The sequence below is a fragment of the Centropristis striata genome, chromosome 15 (genome assembly GCF_030273125.1).
Source record: "Centropristis striata isolate RG_2023a ecotype Rhode Island chromosome 15, C.striata_1.0, whole genome shotgun sequence".
Lineage (NCBI taxonomy): Eukaryota > Metazoa > Chordata > Actinopteri > Perciformes > Serranidae > Centropristis > Centropristis striata.
The window spans coordinates 17633203-17650579 of record NC_081531.1 but is presented as its reverse complement, the minus strand read 5'-3'; the positions used below and the strand labels follow the sequence as shown (position 1 = coordinate 17650579).

The 17377-nt window shown below is 40.9% G+C and overlaps 1 protein-coding gene across 2 annotated transcripts in view; it reads right to left on the bottom strand.

Moving 5' to 3' along the window:
* Nucleotides 1–17377, bottom strand: part of klf8 (Kruppel like factor 8) — a 61929-nt gene that overhangs the window by 20452 nt on the left and 24100 nt on the right. For both annotated transcript variants that reach the window (XM_059351237.1, XM_059351236.1), the window contains exon 2: nt 8881–9216. In XM_059351237.1, coding sequence (XP_059207220.1) covers nt 8881–9216 — 336 coding nt within the window. The remainder of the gene's footprint in view (nt 1–8880; nt 9217–17377) is intronic.

Sequence of the window (17377 nt, the reverse complement as noted above, 5' to 3'; positions counted from 1 at the left end):
ACACACACACACACACACACACATAAGGAGTAATAGCATGTGTGTACATGTGTGTACATGTGTGCGACGATGTATGTGTGTGTATGTGTTGTGGCCTGTCTTTGTGGATGAGTGCTCCTGTTTGCTGGAGGACAACTGACTTGTTTATGTGCATACATCAGTGACACACACACATGCACAGAGGGCCTCATTGTGTGTTTGTGTGTGTGTATTTGTGTGTATATATGAGAGAGAGAGCTAGAGCAAGAGACAGAGAGAGAGCGAGAGAGAGAGCGAGAGAGAGAGAGAGAGAGAGAGAGAGAGATTACAGGGCTATTCACTGTGCTGTGCTGGCAGGTATTCAGTGTGTGTGTGTGTTCGCCTTTGGCTGAAGCAGAGCGCGCGCGCGAGAGAGAGAGAGAGAGAGAGAGAGAGAGGGAAGGGGGCAGGGAGAGAGCAAGAGAGGTAGAGAAAGGGAGAGAGAGTGAGAGAGTGAGGGGCTGGTTTGGAAAGGTGGAGAAGGAAGAGGAGGAGTGAAGAGGGAGTGGGGGGGAGGGGGGTCAGGCTACACAATCTTTTCGGCAACTCCCGCCAGAGCCGCGGTTGCCATGGTGACGGGGCGAGCGGAAGCAGAGCCTCCCTCGACATATCCTATTAGGGCGAGAGAGAGAGCGAGAGAGAGAGAGAGAGAGAGTGAGGGAGGAGAAAAAGAGAGAGGGAGAGAAAGTGGGAGACAAGTGTAAGAGTTTGAAAGAGAAAGTAGAAGAAGAAGAATGGCAGAAGAAAGAGAGATGAGATGAGATAAAGGGGTGTGTGTGGTTGTGTGTGTAAAAAAATAGTAAGAGATATTGAATAACGAAAGTCTTGTATGAACTTTTCCTATAAAGTCCTAATGAGGCCGTGAAATGACCTTTGACCTTTTTCTGACTTGTGACATTCACTTTTTTTAGTGAATATTTTAATCATCTCCACTTTCTTCTCAACTTACAACAACAAACTGCTAAACTGCTTTTGAGCAAGGTACTTCACCTCATAATGCTCAGTGCCCAGTCAAAGCATCTTTTAAATAGTAATCAGACATGCCCACCTCTCCTGAAATCTGAGCTTTCTTCTTTCCAGAACACTGACGTACAATTGTCAACTAACCAAGAGTTCCACATGAGTCTTTTTTACACTGCAACCCTCAAATGTTCCAGAAATCTATGAGTTGTATTTGAGAACGCAATTGTCCAAATCAGTTGCACCAGACTTTACCCTGCCAGCTCCTGAGTGCAAAGACTATGTAATGTCCGATTGAGAATAGAGCCAGTCATTTTCTGGAGAATTCACAGCATGAGAGTGGGCATGATGACATTAGCCCTTTTCATAGTGCTGTTTCATGCCGGGACATTTACGGCTCTGTAACGTCTCGCCTCCACTATGAACGCCCCCAAAGTGGGATGCCGGGATCAAATGATCCCACCAGTTTTCCAGAGGTAGTCACAGAGGCGAAAAATTGGTGGGAGTGGTAGAAGTGGGACCACTATGAACGGGCTACAGTTAATATGCAGCTACCGTGATACTAGAAGAAAACAAACCTCTAAAGGGTAAAGAATAAAGGTCAACCGTGTTAGAAATGATCTCCATCTACCTGAAAACACATAACACATGAACGCTCTCACTCTCATGGAAGTTGTCATTTCACCCAATATGTCCAGATTCTCCTGTGAAAAACAACCGGACGGTTTCAGAAAAACACTGGATTCCATCCTGAGTTGCTCAGTCCATCAACAGGAAAACTGAGAAAGTAATAGTCAGATTAGTCAATAATGGAATTAAGATTAGTTGAAGGCCTACTGAGTGTCTTCATATTGAAATGTAGGCTACACGTCTTAACAGAGATTGAGCAACAAGACTCTATTACCAGTTAAACCAGCATGCGTCATGTTTGTTTTTCATAACTCTTTAAGTCTTGATGTGACAATGCAAAAGGTTCGGAATAATAGTGAACACAGCGGTAGTGGCATTAAGTAGGATGTGAGGCATTCTCCCAGGGGGGTGAATACCAGGAGGAACTGCTTCCTGGAGACTTTATCTTTGGACAGGAAACTTCACTCCCCTCTGTTCGGTGCAGCCACAGGGGTGTGGTCAACACGCACACACACAGACACACACGCCCTCTGCTTAATGATCCCTTACGCAATAGTACTCCACCCAGCCCCCACCCTTCACTAACCCAAACCACCCCATGCCACAACACAACACACACACATATATAGGGCTCTACTAGACCCCTCCCCCATCTCCCCAACCCCTCACAGCCTCATGAGAAACACACTGACATAATTCTGCTTTCTCTCTGAAATTCAAGATGTTTTCAAAATCAGCAAATTGGGACTATATTTTCTGGTAGCAGGTGTTTGGCTCGTGTAGCGTCGAATTTTGGGTCAGTTTCGGCACCCATAACTTCTCTCATATAATGCTCCATCTTCATGTTACACTTTCATCATCTGGAAGTCAGTTCTAAACTAAGATGATCAATAAAAATGAATGACTGAATCAATGAAACCATGGCAAATAGCCTTCAAAGAAGAAAATAAATCTGTTCTTCATGCAATTATCATGCAATCATGATAAATTGTTGGAATTCAAAGGGACTTTTCAATGGAGTATTTCCATAAACTGACAAACAGTAAATTCAGAACATCTTAGATGATGCATATAAAAGTATTGAAAATGTTAAACAATTGAAGACTCAGATAACTGAGACTTTTTTTAAACTTTTGAAAAAAAGATGGAAAATTAAATAAAAATGAGAATGTAGACGTGATCACTTTAGAGTTTAATTTAACTTTCTGTTTCTGTTGTCTGATGCCTATCAACAGAAAAGTATAAAATACACTTTTGGAATACGCGTTTAGATTGTATGACAAATTATAGTGCTGTGCAAAAACAGCTTTTAATGTTTCATCACTTGTACTGAAACACAAATCCAGCTTCTTGGCATAACTGGTATCACTAGTGAGAGCAGATTTATGACCTGCTGAGGAAAGCCACAAGCTATGCTCATGGAAAAGGTCTGTTGTAAATGATGACTGAGCAGGTAGTTCATCATGACCTTTGGTACAGGTCTGGGCAGGTATGAGACAACTTTGGTCTGTTTCCTTGATAAGAGAAGCTTGGAAAACGTCAAAGATGTGGTCAGCACAAAATAAAACCAACAGGAGCATCAGCCAGCTGCAGATACATCAATGGAAATGTGTGCCAAAGAAAACTTGAAAGTATATATAAAATAAGGAAAATGTCAAATGTTGTAAGGACACTTAAAATTAGACTCTTTCTTTTTTTTAAACATGCTGACCACAGCAGTGAGAGAAATGCAAATCCAATCAAAATCACAGCTTTGTGTCAGAGTCTAAATCTCTCTTTCCTGGCCCATTTCTGTATAAAATAAGAGGGATTCAGCACAAGGAAGTGCCACCAAAAACAAAAAAGGACAACATATTAAAAATTCCCTCATGAATGTGACACTGACAGCATGTGACAGAATATCATCACCCTCTGCAAAGATGCCACAGAGGGTTACAAACTATTATATTACTACTCAATTACTTAAGACTCTTATATTCACACACACACACACACACACACACACACACACACACACACACACACACACACTAAAGCATTATTCACTTTTGTCAACCCTGCTGTCACGCCAACTTTGACCTGAGACAACAAACCACTGGAACTACACCTGACCATGTGACCTGGGAGCACAATTTCTACATGATGTTGCTAGTTCTATCTTATCTTACCTTAAATTCTGACTGAAGGTACAAAGATGCTGAGCTGAAGATGAGGAACAGCTGGTTTCCTCCCCTGCATGTGACTTCCCTTTTAGCTTTACCTCCTATCTCCCCTCCCAAAAATACCACTCCCTGCTAATGGTGCCAATCCGGCCTATCCCACATTCCCACATGCCATTATGAAGGAGAATCTAAGTCTTCAATCTGCCTGTAGCTATGGATATGGGAATTTCTCAGATTGTGGGTCCAATTTCACATTTTGAGTTGGATCTGACTGAAGACAGAACTGCACTCCTGTTATTACTGTAGGTGGGGTCAAGAGTTAAATCTCTAATCAGAACGCCATCATATTTGTAGCTTCGAGGGAGTGAAATTGTGAAAATGTGGAACTGTGGAATCAAAGTAACCTTAAAGTCCCCCTATAGACACATTTTAAGTATCTAACAATACTCTGCTTTGATTCATATTTTTGTTTAACAAGGATTGTTCTGTTTTCTCACATAAAAAATAATTTAAAAAAAAGTATTCTCACTAAAAAACCTGTACGTGGCCTCCTCCCACACGCTAGGTTGACCGGTGTAAAAGCAATCTGGATGCTGAAGCTTGAGATCTACAGAGGTAGTTAACTGTCTGTGTCAGTTTTTTATATTAAGGATGTGAGATCAGTGGGTGGAAATAAATGAACAGGTCAGGTGAATGAATGTACCTTGAATATACACCTAAAATAGTTCCAGACTTGGTGTGTTCTCATTGCTAAGCCACTCTCCCATAAACCCAATATACCTCATTTATCTTTTCAACTGATCATGTTGTCTACAGTAAAAAAAATCTCCTGAATTGCCTTGTAGATTCCCTAAAAAGGCCTGTTAGCCCTGTTAACTGTCCCAATAAAGCCTCAGTTAGCATCTCCTTGCTGCTGGCTGTACAGAGCCAACTGGGACACAACACGGATAACGAAAAAAAAACCACTTACAGAAACACAAAGGTGGACAAAATGGATGGCAGTCATAATCCTGCTGTGCAGCCTTCCCTTATCTGACTGTCCACACCCTCTCCACCTCTTCTCCACCTTCCCTTCGATCCCTCCTCTCTATCTGCACTCACTCTACATCTGTCTCCTTGCTGCCAAGTTGTTTATTTTTCTCCCTATCTTCTCCTGTGTCTCTGTTTTTTTTACACTTCCTAGAGCTTCCTCTCTCCATGCCTCACCCATCCTCCACCCAACGCATCCGACAACTCCCTTCCCTCCTTCCTCAGTATGTAGGCTGAGTTATAGCGTGCCTGTGACTCCGTCAGGTCTCACCTTATGATTACGGCTCACGCCCTTTATTCTGTATCCTCATCTGTCTCCGATTATAACAGGGCACATGCACCTACCCATCAACTTACTAGAAAGCAAGAAGAGTCAAAGGTGTAGCAACTTGCCCGCCCTGCCAACCTGCCATGGCGACATGCAAACACGCCCAAAGATTTATTACTTATAATTATAACTATTCAGAGGTATAGCTACCAATAATCATTGTGGTCTTCATCACAATGAAAAACAGCAGCCAGTCAGTAGACAAACACTCGTAAAAAATTTAAATACTCGTAACCTTGTCTCCTCTAATAGCCATGAGGTGGGCCAGGTAACCATGCATCACTAAGTACATTCTTAAGAACATAATATGGCCTTTTGGAAGACACGAGGTACACCAAATAATCTTAACGTCTGATGATAGATCATTTAAATTCCAAAAGGTATAATCCATAATTAAAATGTAGACAAAGGAGTTAAAAAAGGACCAGGACCTCCTATTATTTGGCACTGCACTTATCACTTTAGCACCTGTGTCCTTCGTTTTAATGTGCTGTCTGTAACTCTAGGCGCATTTCCATTAGGGGAAAAAGTGGCTGCTGGGAAAGTTTCAGGCCACGCCCTCTCAAATGGCCGCTCACTCGGCGTGTCTCCATTTTGGCGAGGGAGACCCACCTCATTCTCGGTATTTGACTATAGTAGAAACGCACTTTCTGTGTTGTATTGCTGTATGTCCTCAACAGGAGGATAAGATCCCATATTTCAATGATATTACCTGTATTAATAAATACACTTAAAAAATCACTATTAAACTGTTTTTCAGGTGTCATAATTCAGGACAAACCCAAAATAACAACAATATTTAGTTTGTCTGTCAGCACAATAAGATGTATAAGATAAATAAGAAGTAGCTCTGCACTCTAAATTATCTCCTTTTTTAGCAGTTGGTTAGGCTGAATTTGCTCAATCCTCAGATATAAAACCGCTGGGACATTCAGGGGGCAGGCAGGGTAATCTCTGCAGGAGAATCTTTTGGAGTGTGGGTTTTCTACTCAAAATGATTCACACAGCCTCTTGTCAGGGTGCTTCAGTGCTGCTATGACCTCTGACCTCCTCACTATTTGTTTCATGGAGCTCTTTCTACTGATATGCTCCCTGAAAGTCACTTAAGATTAAAACAAACAAAAGGTCAACTTTGCTGCTTGAAATGCAGAACTGCAAATGTCAACATGCTGTGAGGGCAATTAAGTGTCTGTTTGTAAACTGTGCTTTATAACTTCTAAGTCTTTTTTTCCAGCCATCAATCCATCGTTTCTAGCCAACGTGCGGTTCTTACTCCCTCACTTTCCACTTTCAGAAAGACTTTTTTATCATTTTTACACAGCTAGAGAGTACACAGGCTCTTTTCTCAAAGTGCTTCACGTTCACTCATTCTCTGCTAATGGAGACTTGGAGTTATAGGGGATTGAGTGTGTTGCTCAAAGGCTCTCCAACAGCATCATTCACTGAGGACAATAAAAGTATTTCTCTTTCACCTTTCCTTTCCAGAGCCTTCCTACTGATCTAAAAGCTGCTGAACCCGCTGTCAAAGGCCTGCCAGTACCGTTGTAAAAAAGATGAAACACATAGAGGTGTCCCTTTCTTTTCTAGACAAATTTACGGACAGACTAACAAAGCTGATTGAAGAGAACTGTGCCAGGCATTTTCTGACATTTAACAGCTTATATAAACCATTATTGGGTTCATGGGGAAAGAAATTGACCAATTAACTATGAGCTTTTCTTTCTAATATGAAAAATAAATACCAAGTAGTATAACGGGAACAAATCTCAGCACAGGAAGTGATATGTTTTTGATTATGGTTTGTTTGAAATACACAGCAGCAGAAGAAGACGAAGAAGAAAGAAGAGTTTGGTAATTAGCATGTGTTACTAGGACATATTATCACAAACTAATATGACAGTAGGAGGAGAAGAACAGTTAAGAAAGTGTTTTGAGTTGATATCACTCATATTTGGCAGTAAATTTCACAGAATGACAGCTACAGGCATCGTTTCAGCTTCAAGCAGCACTGATAAAATCCCATATTTTCAATATTTTAGAAAAGGCTGTCAAATCAACATCTAATTAATGCCAGAGCTCCTTGGACTTTTTAAAGAAGGTTTTGAAGAACACCTTTCTGCTGTTTGTTTGTCTGACAGCAGAATTTTCAAAAAATCAATTTCCATTAAATTTAGAGAACAAAATAAGGTGCAAAACAGCTGTTTACATTTCAGTTTGATTGCTGATCTAAATCTGTAAAAAAATATATTTTTCACAGAAACTGGATATAATAACTCTTTTACCGTCCAAACTCTATGAATAGAAGCTCAGTGGTGACCTTTTAAAACAGACTGCTGTCACAAGTAGGAGCCGTTGTTTCCAAAGAGCACACATTGCTACTTAACCACACGACACCAGACCTTGTACAAACATATTGCTCAAGAAAGATATCAAAAAGTAGTAGCAGATATGTTTACACTTATTATTGAGCATTAAGGTGCAGGTGAAGAGCTATAAAACTATGCTAACTCTATTCTACCATCATGTTCAAGTATCTCTGAGGTTGAAAGTAGCAGAGTCGATGATGGAGGGGCCGATTTTAATATCTACACCATTGGGTGATCCTCCAATAGCAACTCTACACTTATCTGCTGTTAGTTTGGAGACCTTGGTTCACGCTTTCATAAAGTCCAACAGTGAAAGAAATGTTGAGCACCCCACACAGTTTATCACAGACCTTACAGTCATGGACCTTCATCAGGATCCAAGATGCCAAATAAAGTGCCAGACCTTAGTTGGGCCAAGTTCAGACAGACAACACTGCATGGGAAAAGCTCCATTATTCATTTGACTGGTGCCACTGTATTCATGCCGAAGGGCTTAAAAGAAACAATGGGTCATCCAGCAAAGAAGGTGAATCTTCTGAATCTGCCGCACTTTTGCCACAATGCAAAGCAACGTCACACCGTATATTTCTATACATACTGTTCACATTCCAGGTAGGTTACTCCGTACACAAACGCCGTATTTCTACTGTTGACTTATTGCAATGATAAAGATATAATAATGCTGTGGCGTGAACATCCAGGGTGGTAAAATCTTTTCTCATAGTGTTAGAAACTGCCGTGCAGAGTGAAGGCATCTGCAAAGCCTCCAAACACATTATTCTGTAACTTAAACTGGACTTCCTGTTTTCTATTTCACCAACTTGCTGGTACCTGAAACAACACGTGGGCCACCAACGCAGCATGTTGCATCATTATTACACTAGCCTGTAAATTGTCTGAACGCCAATTGTTTCATTTTTGGCACTGAGCATTTTTCAAGGAGAACATTCAAATTCAAGCTTCCTCTGAACCTTGAAAACAAAACAGTTTCCAAACTTTCAAGACTTTGTACGAACCCTGATGAATGACGATTGTATGATTAAATGTTTACGTGAAATAAACCTTGCGGCTCTGATTCACGTCAGGATAAAAACTACATTCCCTAAAGTTGTATCATTTGACAAATTATTATTTAGTTAATCACTGACTCATTTGTTAATGTTGTTGAGGCCAAGAAAGTATTATCCTCCTCCAGATCCTGTCTGATTTTAATCCTGAGTGTGACCTCAACGTGTTCAAACACGCCTGATTGTAAGCGATGCGAGTCAGCTGCCACACCTTCCTACACCCACCTGACTCTCATCCATCTATTTATCCACCCACGAACCCTCCATCCTCCTTTAATCAATCAACCAATCACCTTCATCCACCCCGCCACCCTCCTCACCGTGCACTCCATCTCCTCTGGCTCTGGTTTGATCTGTACAGAGGGCATGACTGTGTCGCCCTCCTCCTCTTCCTCTTCCTCCTTCTTCTTCACACCCTCTGTCGCCACTTCCTCTTGTTCCTCCTCGCCCGCTTCCTCCTCTTCGTCCTCCTGCGGTGGCCGAGGCCTGGTCGCCGGCTCCTCCTCCTTCTCCTCCTCTTCCCGGGGTGCTGGCGGTGGCGGTGATGATGACGGTGGCAGTTGTTGCTGTTGGGTCAGGGCGCTCTGCTTGGCCGGGCTCTTCCGTTTTTTGTTGGCGCCAACGGCACTCTTCTTCTGCTTAGGAGTTGACTGGCACTGGAGGAGGAGAAGAAGAAAAGACAAGATGTTAGATGGATGTATGAAGGGCAGAAGGTAGGGAAGGGGGCTGAGGAAGTGGGAGAGAAGAGGTGATAAGGGGGGTGGAGGAGGAGAAAAAAGGGGGGTGGGGAGAAATGGCAGAGAAAAACAGGGGAGGAAGGGTGAGAACAATGTAAAAAAAAAAGCCAAAACTTCCAGGCCAGGGGGAGAGGGTGAAAGGAGGGGATTTGCTAAAGGATTGGAAGAAGGAATGAGGAGTAAAGTGGGCGGGGGAGAAAAAGAAGGCAAGAGAAGAAGTAGGAATTGTAAAAAAGAAAAAAAAAAAAGGAGGAGGAGGAGAACAGATAAGAGGACAAGAGGAGAGGAAGACAGGTAGGAGAGGAAGTAAGACAGGAAATGGCATGCTAGAGTTTGGAGGGGGAGAAAGCATGAACATTACCTCTGCTCTAAAGCTGGCTAAAGAAAACCCCTTCTCAAAAATCTGCCAGAGGAGGGGGGTAGAAACACACACACAGAGACACACATTCTGTTTAAAAAAAAAAGATAGAAAATTAAAAGGCAAAGAGGGAGAGAGAGGAGGCAGAGAGACAAAAGGCCTAATCCTGAGGCTGCCAGTGAGGGAATGAGAGCGAAAGAGAAATAACAGAGACAGAGCGAGAGAGCAGGGAGGAGTAGCCGTGAACTGACCCCTCCCTCCCTTTCAGCTCAGGCAGGCGGACACACCCTTTTCTGGAAGCCGAGAGAGAGTCACACACACACACACACACATACAGAAAGCGAGAGAGAGAGAGAGAGAGAGGTGTGGGGAGCGCAGAGGCAGAGGGACTCAACACACATACACAGTTCTAGTAATGCACACACCCCTTCTCCTCTTTTCTGTCTCCATTTTCTCTCCATGTCCACTTCCTTTCTCTGACATCTAAATGTACTACAACTCTTTCTGAGAGTGCCTCGACAAATACATCTGTATATGGAGTTTTAGTGTTTGAGTGAACAGTGTAGGATATTTCTGAAGATGTGAATCATTTACTTGAGGTTTCACTGAAGCATTATTTCAATTCAATAATTAGTGCAGTATAGTGTCAGTTATGTTCCATTATCTTTTAATAAGTGATTTTTTAAAAATGTTTTTTACGTTACAGTTTTGTCTAAAAGTCCCTCCATTTACGTCAATGTATAGTATTCTATTCTCTATAGCCGTATGCATATCCTATGACTGCCATATTACCTAATAACAATATTACCATACTCATACATACTGTACGTTAAAGCATCACTGTCATTTACGCTTAGTTTTATTCCTAGGTATGTACAGTGTAATAATATGTACAGTGTAATATTTATGACAAGGATAAGTAGAGTAATGTTTCAGTCTTTCAACCATATTAACTTCAAAAGCAGCAAGACAATCAATTTAACTTCAAACAGCAAGATATGAAATCAATCATCCATCAATGATATTCATTGATACATAGATCTATCAATCAATGTCTCTTGTTGTTCTCTGCAGTGGGACAGCATCAGCTGACCCATCGTCGGGTCGTGACCCACAGCTCGACCACTGCAGATCTCAACTAGTGGAAGTTGTAAAAGAGATGACTTCCCTTCTGATTCACTCTGTTCTTTTTCTTCCTCTTCCTCGAACGGTTACAGCTGATGTTTTAAGTGGAATTTGTTTTGAGGTTTTTAAAAGAAATCTGACTGTGGGATCTGCACGTACACACATGAGCTGCACTTCTTTACAATATCTCAATACCTGACATGATTTAACCCATGCAGGAAGCTTTTGTCTCCAGATGAAGCAACCTGTTCATACTCAGGGACAGTCACACTGACTGATACAGCATGACTTAGTACTGATCATGTCGTCCTGTGTGAGCAATCTGCAGAAAGAACTTTACGGTGAAATGACTTCACACTTTTTCTATCTTTATGACCGTGTGAAAGACGCTCTAATACACTAACTAGTTCTCTACTTCCTGTCTGCAGCCTGCTGTACAACCCACTGCCTGTCATGGAAAATGTAGTCCTGTACCTGTACCTGTATACTGTCAGGATGAGGGGGCGTTAGCCAAGCACATGCCTCTAGGACTTCATATTAAATAAATACTACAACAAGTTATGATAAAAACAGTTTATATGGATGCCTCAATATGACCTATATAAGCAAACGAGACTATTGGCTATTTCTATAAAGTTATTCTCAAGGCCTGTTCTCAGGTCCCCACAAAATCAGACAAGATAATTTACAGTATACAGATTCGACAAGCATATATTTATATTTTCCCACCATGCAAAGTATGCTGTGGAAATAGTATTCAGAATAATTTGCATCTTTTCTTCACTCACGTCTAAACGTAGCCACAGCCAGATAAAGATCCCCTGTGGACCCGCTTTTGTCCATAGGGGTCCCCAAATTAACTCTAAACCTAAGTTCTATGTGGTTGCTTTAAATATTAATATTATGGGACATCAACTTGTATAAGTAAAAGTAATGATACATTCCTGGAAAACAAAAGTATGTTGACTAGTTTTATTAAGTTTAAGGAGCTTTAACAGTGTAGTCTCCGTATTCAGCACAGTACTAGAGTAAATGTACTTACTATACTGCACACTTCACCACCTGGAAATGAACACTGCAGCAGAGCTGACTGTCATTCTTTCTTTATCCCAAATCCAGTGCTGAGAGAAACCATGATCCAATCCAGGTCAGCCCCAAAAAATGCTAAGTCACTGGACTTTCCAACACTGACACAATTAGTTTCTTCATGTATTTTGTGTGTTTTTGTTGTGCCTGGTACCGCAGAAAGAGCCTGTTGCAGGCTAACATGTGACCCAGATCCAGTAGATTCCACAGTGAGGTGTGGCCTCAGCCAATCAGTCTGGGTGTGGCTGCAAGCACCACCCCTCACACTCACACACAGAGGACACACACTGGTCTCTCAGTCCCATTGTAATGGGGACAGAGCCCCCTCTGTGTCTCTAAACAAAGGTAAAGGCTGCTCGATGCCACACCTTCCCCCCAACTGGCAACCCACGCACAACCAGGCTCTGAAATGACATCAAACAGCCTCCCTGAATCACATACTCTACTTCCTATCTCTCTATCTCTGTGTCCTGGGTCTCTTGACTCCTGTAGAAAAATGAAAAAATGTCCAATCAGATCTTGCATTACCACTGAGTTTAATGTTTGCAATGTTTTCAGCCAGTTAAAACACTGAGGATAACCTCAGGTTTTACAAAGTCACCGATATGCATTCACACAGGGAGAACAAATCTGGTATCTACACCAACATGAGCAGGAAATGGACCCCAATGCACTGCAGCTAAAAGATGAGTTGCAAGTTTGTAAAACTTCTGATTCATTTTTTCACTCCCATTATTAGCAAGTACTTGTAATTCAGAAATACTGAATAAAAAAACAGAGAGAGAAGACATATTGCAAGAGTGCAGGAAACAGGAACTTATGCAAACCTCCTGTTACAAATGTAACTACATGTAAATTATAACTGCATGCATGAGAAATGTTCAAGAAGTCTGGATTCCAAGAAATGGCAGGAAGTGGAGGGCAAAGCTGACAGAGTGTAAATGATGTTAATTAAACATCTGGAGACTGAAAGGTGTATGTACTTTTTGACCTTTTAATTCTTTTCAGTTCAATTTACATGCTGGTTGTTGTCGCATGATGTTTTCAAACTGTTAACCTCTTCTGTCCTTGTTATCAGCTGTTCTCTTCTGTGATTGGCCACTTCTGCACAGCTCATTCAGTTCTATGGAGGAAGCATGAATAAAAATGGCTCTCCGTCAACAATGATCCTGAATGAAACCAGATGTTCTCATCACCTTCTTCTAACGTCTCACCTGACAGAGAGCATTTAAACATTAATGGGCTGTTGTCGGTCACAGGATGGAAACTCACTTCTCTGCCGAATCACATTCCGCCTTCCACGTTTTGTCATTGTGGATTTTCTTGGAAAATAAATAAAATGTCCTCATCAATAAAATTTGGAGCTCAACACTTGGACATGAGACGCAGCATCACTTTTGGTTGAGAAAGCACCATTGTTGACATTTTTAGGTGAGTGTCAGATGGTCTCGAGGAGGGAGGATTTGTTTTTGTCTGCTGGAAAGAGCTGAAGGCTGCAGACGGCACAGCTGAAGGGCAAAACTCCAGCAGTGGCTTTAAGGAAACAACCAACTTTTTAAAGCCAGTTTCCAAACTAACAGGAGGTTGGGGTTTAATATTAAGAAAAGGATTTTGGATCGCTTAAAGAAAAATATTTGGATTTTTTGCAGACTTTTTGCAGTTTAATGTTGTATACAAATTAGCTTATCTCACAAAAAAACTTATTCAAAACATGACCCATGAGTATCTTGTGTATAGATTCCAGATTAAATACACTATCTACAAATCTAGCCAGACCTGGATTGAAGAGGATTTGCAAATAATTCCTTAACGTTTGCTTTAACCTAATCTGGAGCTCCAGCTAGGTGGAGTTCAGTCGGAGCCATGTAAGCAGTAAATCACAGAAAAAACACACTAAATTGAAATTTTAAGTCGTCTGAACTTTTTGTAGCCGTTCTTCAGCATACAAACCACACCCATTCTACAGAATGAAGCAAACACTGCGAATCTGTTGCAAATCCGACTTGATCCACATCTGCTGGCAGACAAGGCAGTCAAGGGGAAAAGTACAGTGAGGGGGCCAGCAGTGTGTGTGTGTGTGTGTGTGTGTGTGTGTGTGTGAGTGTGAGTGTGAGTGTGTGTGAGTGAGTGTGAGTGTGAGTGTGTGGAGAATGCAGCACTAACGAGTAGTGATAGTGAGAGACTGAGTCAGTGTATATGCGCATGTTGTATGTGTGTGCCTCCCCCCAGGAGGGGTCCCACTGTGGAGTTCCAGGAATAAAAAGGGTGGGGTGGGTGTGACCCTGTCAGCCTCTGATCCTACCACAGGAAGTCAGGGTGGGGGTAGAGAGGGACGAGATGTAGGACGGAAAGACAGAGAGACTGACAGACAGATACAACCTTTTCACTGAACTGACACAGTGTCAGTGACGAGTCAAGGAAGGAGCAAATCCTTCTATGATCCAGGCCACATCAACACATGATCAGAGGAGTAACATCCAAGAAACAAAAGAAAGCCAACAGCCACAGTGAATTAACTTGGCACAACTAAGATCACATGCACACAGTTATTTTCATCTAAAGGGAGAAATAAGAAAAAGAAAAAAGAAAAAAATGAGGAAAATAACTGTAATTCCTGGTTTGTTTTAAGATCAGACATGCTCTGCACACATGGTAAGTGCATATATTCCTCATGAGCAAATATAGCCTCTGTAAAGTCGGACAAGACAAACCATTATATGCCTGTTTTGTGATTGTTTCAGTATTTATTTGCAACCTATCAGTCTTTGGCAGTATGTGCTTCTGTGTATGTGTAGGGATCTGAGAATTAAATCAGTTGAGAAAAAGGCACATTACAGACTTTAAGAGTTAAAATGTTTCCATGAGATAGTTTGCACATTCTGGTAAAAATGAAGCAGTGTTTTAAGAGATTTTTGGTGTTAATAGAGATATGCGTGAGTATGCTAAGTCACTAATGCTAGCGGACCAATATAGAGTGAAAAATTAGGAGGGAAAACTTATCCAAGAACCAGTGATCTTCGGTAATCACTTTTGCACTTAAATTAACATGCACTTATGAAACTTTTTCATTTATTATAACAGCTACTGGTTTAAATTACTGTTTAATAGGTATAGTTGGGGTTTATTGCCAAACAATCAGAAATGCTGTTGTAATATTGTGTGTTGAATACATACTTGTTGGAAGTGAATGTTAGAGAGAAAGATGTGCCATTAAAAGAACACTTTTATTGATGTTTTGCTGTAATATTGTGTTGTTTCAAGGTAAACTGTAAATGTATTTCATCATAGATAGGTCATATAAAACAACAGAGTACAACCAGTGCATAACAGATTAAGCCATTTCATGTTGTCACATTTCATAATATTACCTTTAAAAACTGTTGTTTAAGAATGTTAAAAAAAACATTTAGTCATTACCTTTCATGGATACAGTGAAAGAGACACAGTAAGTTAAAATACCAAACATACATTTTTGTTTGTAAAGGTTATTTTAAAGTGATCATGTTTACAAGAATTCTGCAATAAGAGATTGTTAAAAAAGTGCTTGTTAAGCCTAACTGAATGATTTGTTTATTGATGAATGTGCAGAGACTGCTATGATCCTAGCTTAGTGATGCTATGGCCATGTTTTGAAACCTGAAGTATGATTTTGGTAAAGAAGAATAAATCCTCCTAGTTGTGAAGTGAACTTCAACGTGTGTATTCTCCTATTCTTTATCACAGCATCTCAAGGCAGAAAAACTAGCTGCCCTCTGACCTCAATGTTAGAGAGGCAACAAATGTTTGTGTTTATTGATTTCTCTGCACTCTAAAAACTTTTGGAATAAAAAACTCTCTTTAAAAAAACAGCTTCTTCTTAAATATTGGGTCTCCGTAAAAAAAAAAAAATAGTTTGGACTGTTAAGCGTGAACATCAGTCATGCAGACAACTTTTTTTGGTGACATTTTTGGCATTTTTCATTGCAGCCAGAAAAACCATGTTAGAGTTAACTTTAGTCCTTATTCGAAACATGATGAATTAACAGTTAATTTTGCATTAACATAGGTTATCAAGAAAGTTTGCCAGACTATATTTAGGTTTCCGTATTTTTGATGTTTAATAATTGAAATACAAAATGATCAACATATAAACAGTGATGTAACATTTAGTTTCAGAAGGAAGGAAACATGAGCTAATGAGGCCGAAACTCACTGACAAGTTTTTCTCCAGCCGTCCACTAGGATCCATCTCTGAGCTTCAAACAGGCCAATCTCAACATTTTTTAAATCTATTTTTATCCAGTGAAGGCTGACTGAGCGTGAACTGAACACTCTGCTTCATCCTCATACGGTCCCACACATTCACACCCGCTCAGAACAACCAGTCTGTTAGTGGTGAGCTGTAGGGAGTCACGTCTTGTGTCTGAGGCCCCGTTTACACAAAGGGAAAACTCAGATATTTCCATGCGGTTTGGCCTCTCATTTACACGAAAACCCCGTTTTTAATCACAGAAAACAATTAATTCTTAAAACTCCGGGCAAAGTGGAGAATTTGGAAAACTTCGGTTATGTGTTGTCGTGTCAACTGGGAGAAATGGGATTTTAGGTTCTCAAGGAGTAATTCAACTTTGCTGTCTGTCCACAGGAACGAACCTCGCACCATATTAGTTGTTTTGAAAGGAACAGGAAGTCGCTCGTGTAATTCGTTGTTGTTGATTCTGAGGATTCTGATTGGCTTGCATGGCTTTATCCTTCTCCCTACACTGCCGCCCATAGTTTAGGCATACTTATAATGGCGCTCAACGGCGTATTCATGCGGGTTGATGTAAATGACAACTTTTTTGAAAACGGTGTTGTGTGCACAGTGTTATTTTTGAAAACGGAAGGGGGGAAATATTTGTTTCTCTAAATACCCTGCTATGTATAAACATGGCCCGAGGAGGGTTTGTCATTCACTTTTTCTAGGATTCAAACTCCGTTCTGGCCTCGCTGAGATAAAAAAAAATGCAAACATTGAATAAATGTACATCTATATGATCCACTCACCAAAGTTGTTTAACAGAGACATTTAAATATCTTGTAATTGATATTTTTATATGTGCACTTAGAGTAGACAGCAGTATACAGCAGCAGCAGCAGACATGATGGAGACCTAACAGGAGGGGTGCTGGATGAACTTACTGCAAAAAATGACAGCTCCCCAAACATTTCTACTTTGTCTTCAGACATGAAGGAATACACTAATAAAATTGAGGTTAACAGAAACCTCAGCTTTTTTATGATCCTTTCCTTCTCTCACCTGTGGCTCTGTGTGTCGAGGCCTATTTTGTGTGTAAATGGAGCTCCTACACTCTTGCAGCCATCTGACAACAGAGACACAATGACAACACACACTATGTGATCAGATATGTTAAAAACCACTGTAGTAATCAAAGGCAGCGTTGTCCTTGCTCACACTTCACAAGAGCTAGTTCAAAGTTCAGTTCAAACAGATTTAAATGAACTAGTTCACGTGCAGCATTCACAATTTAA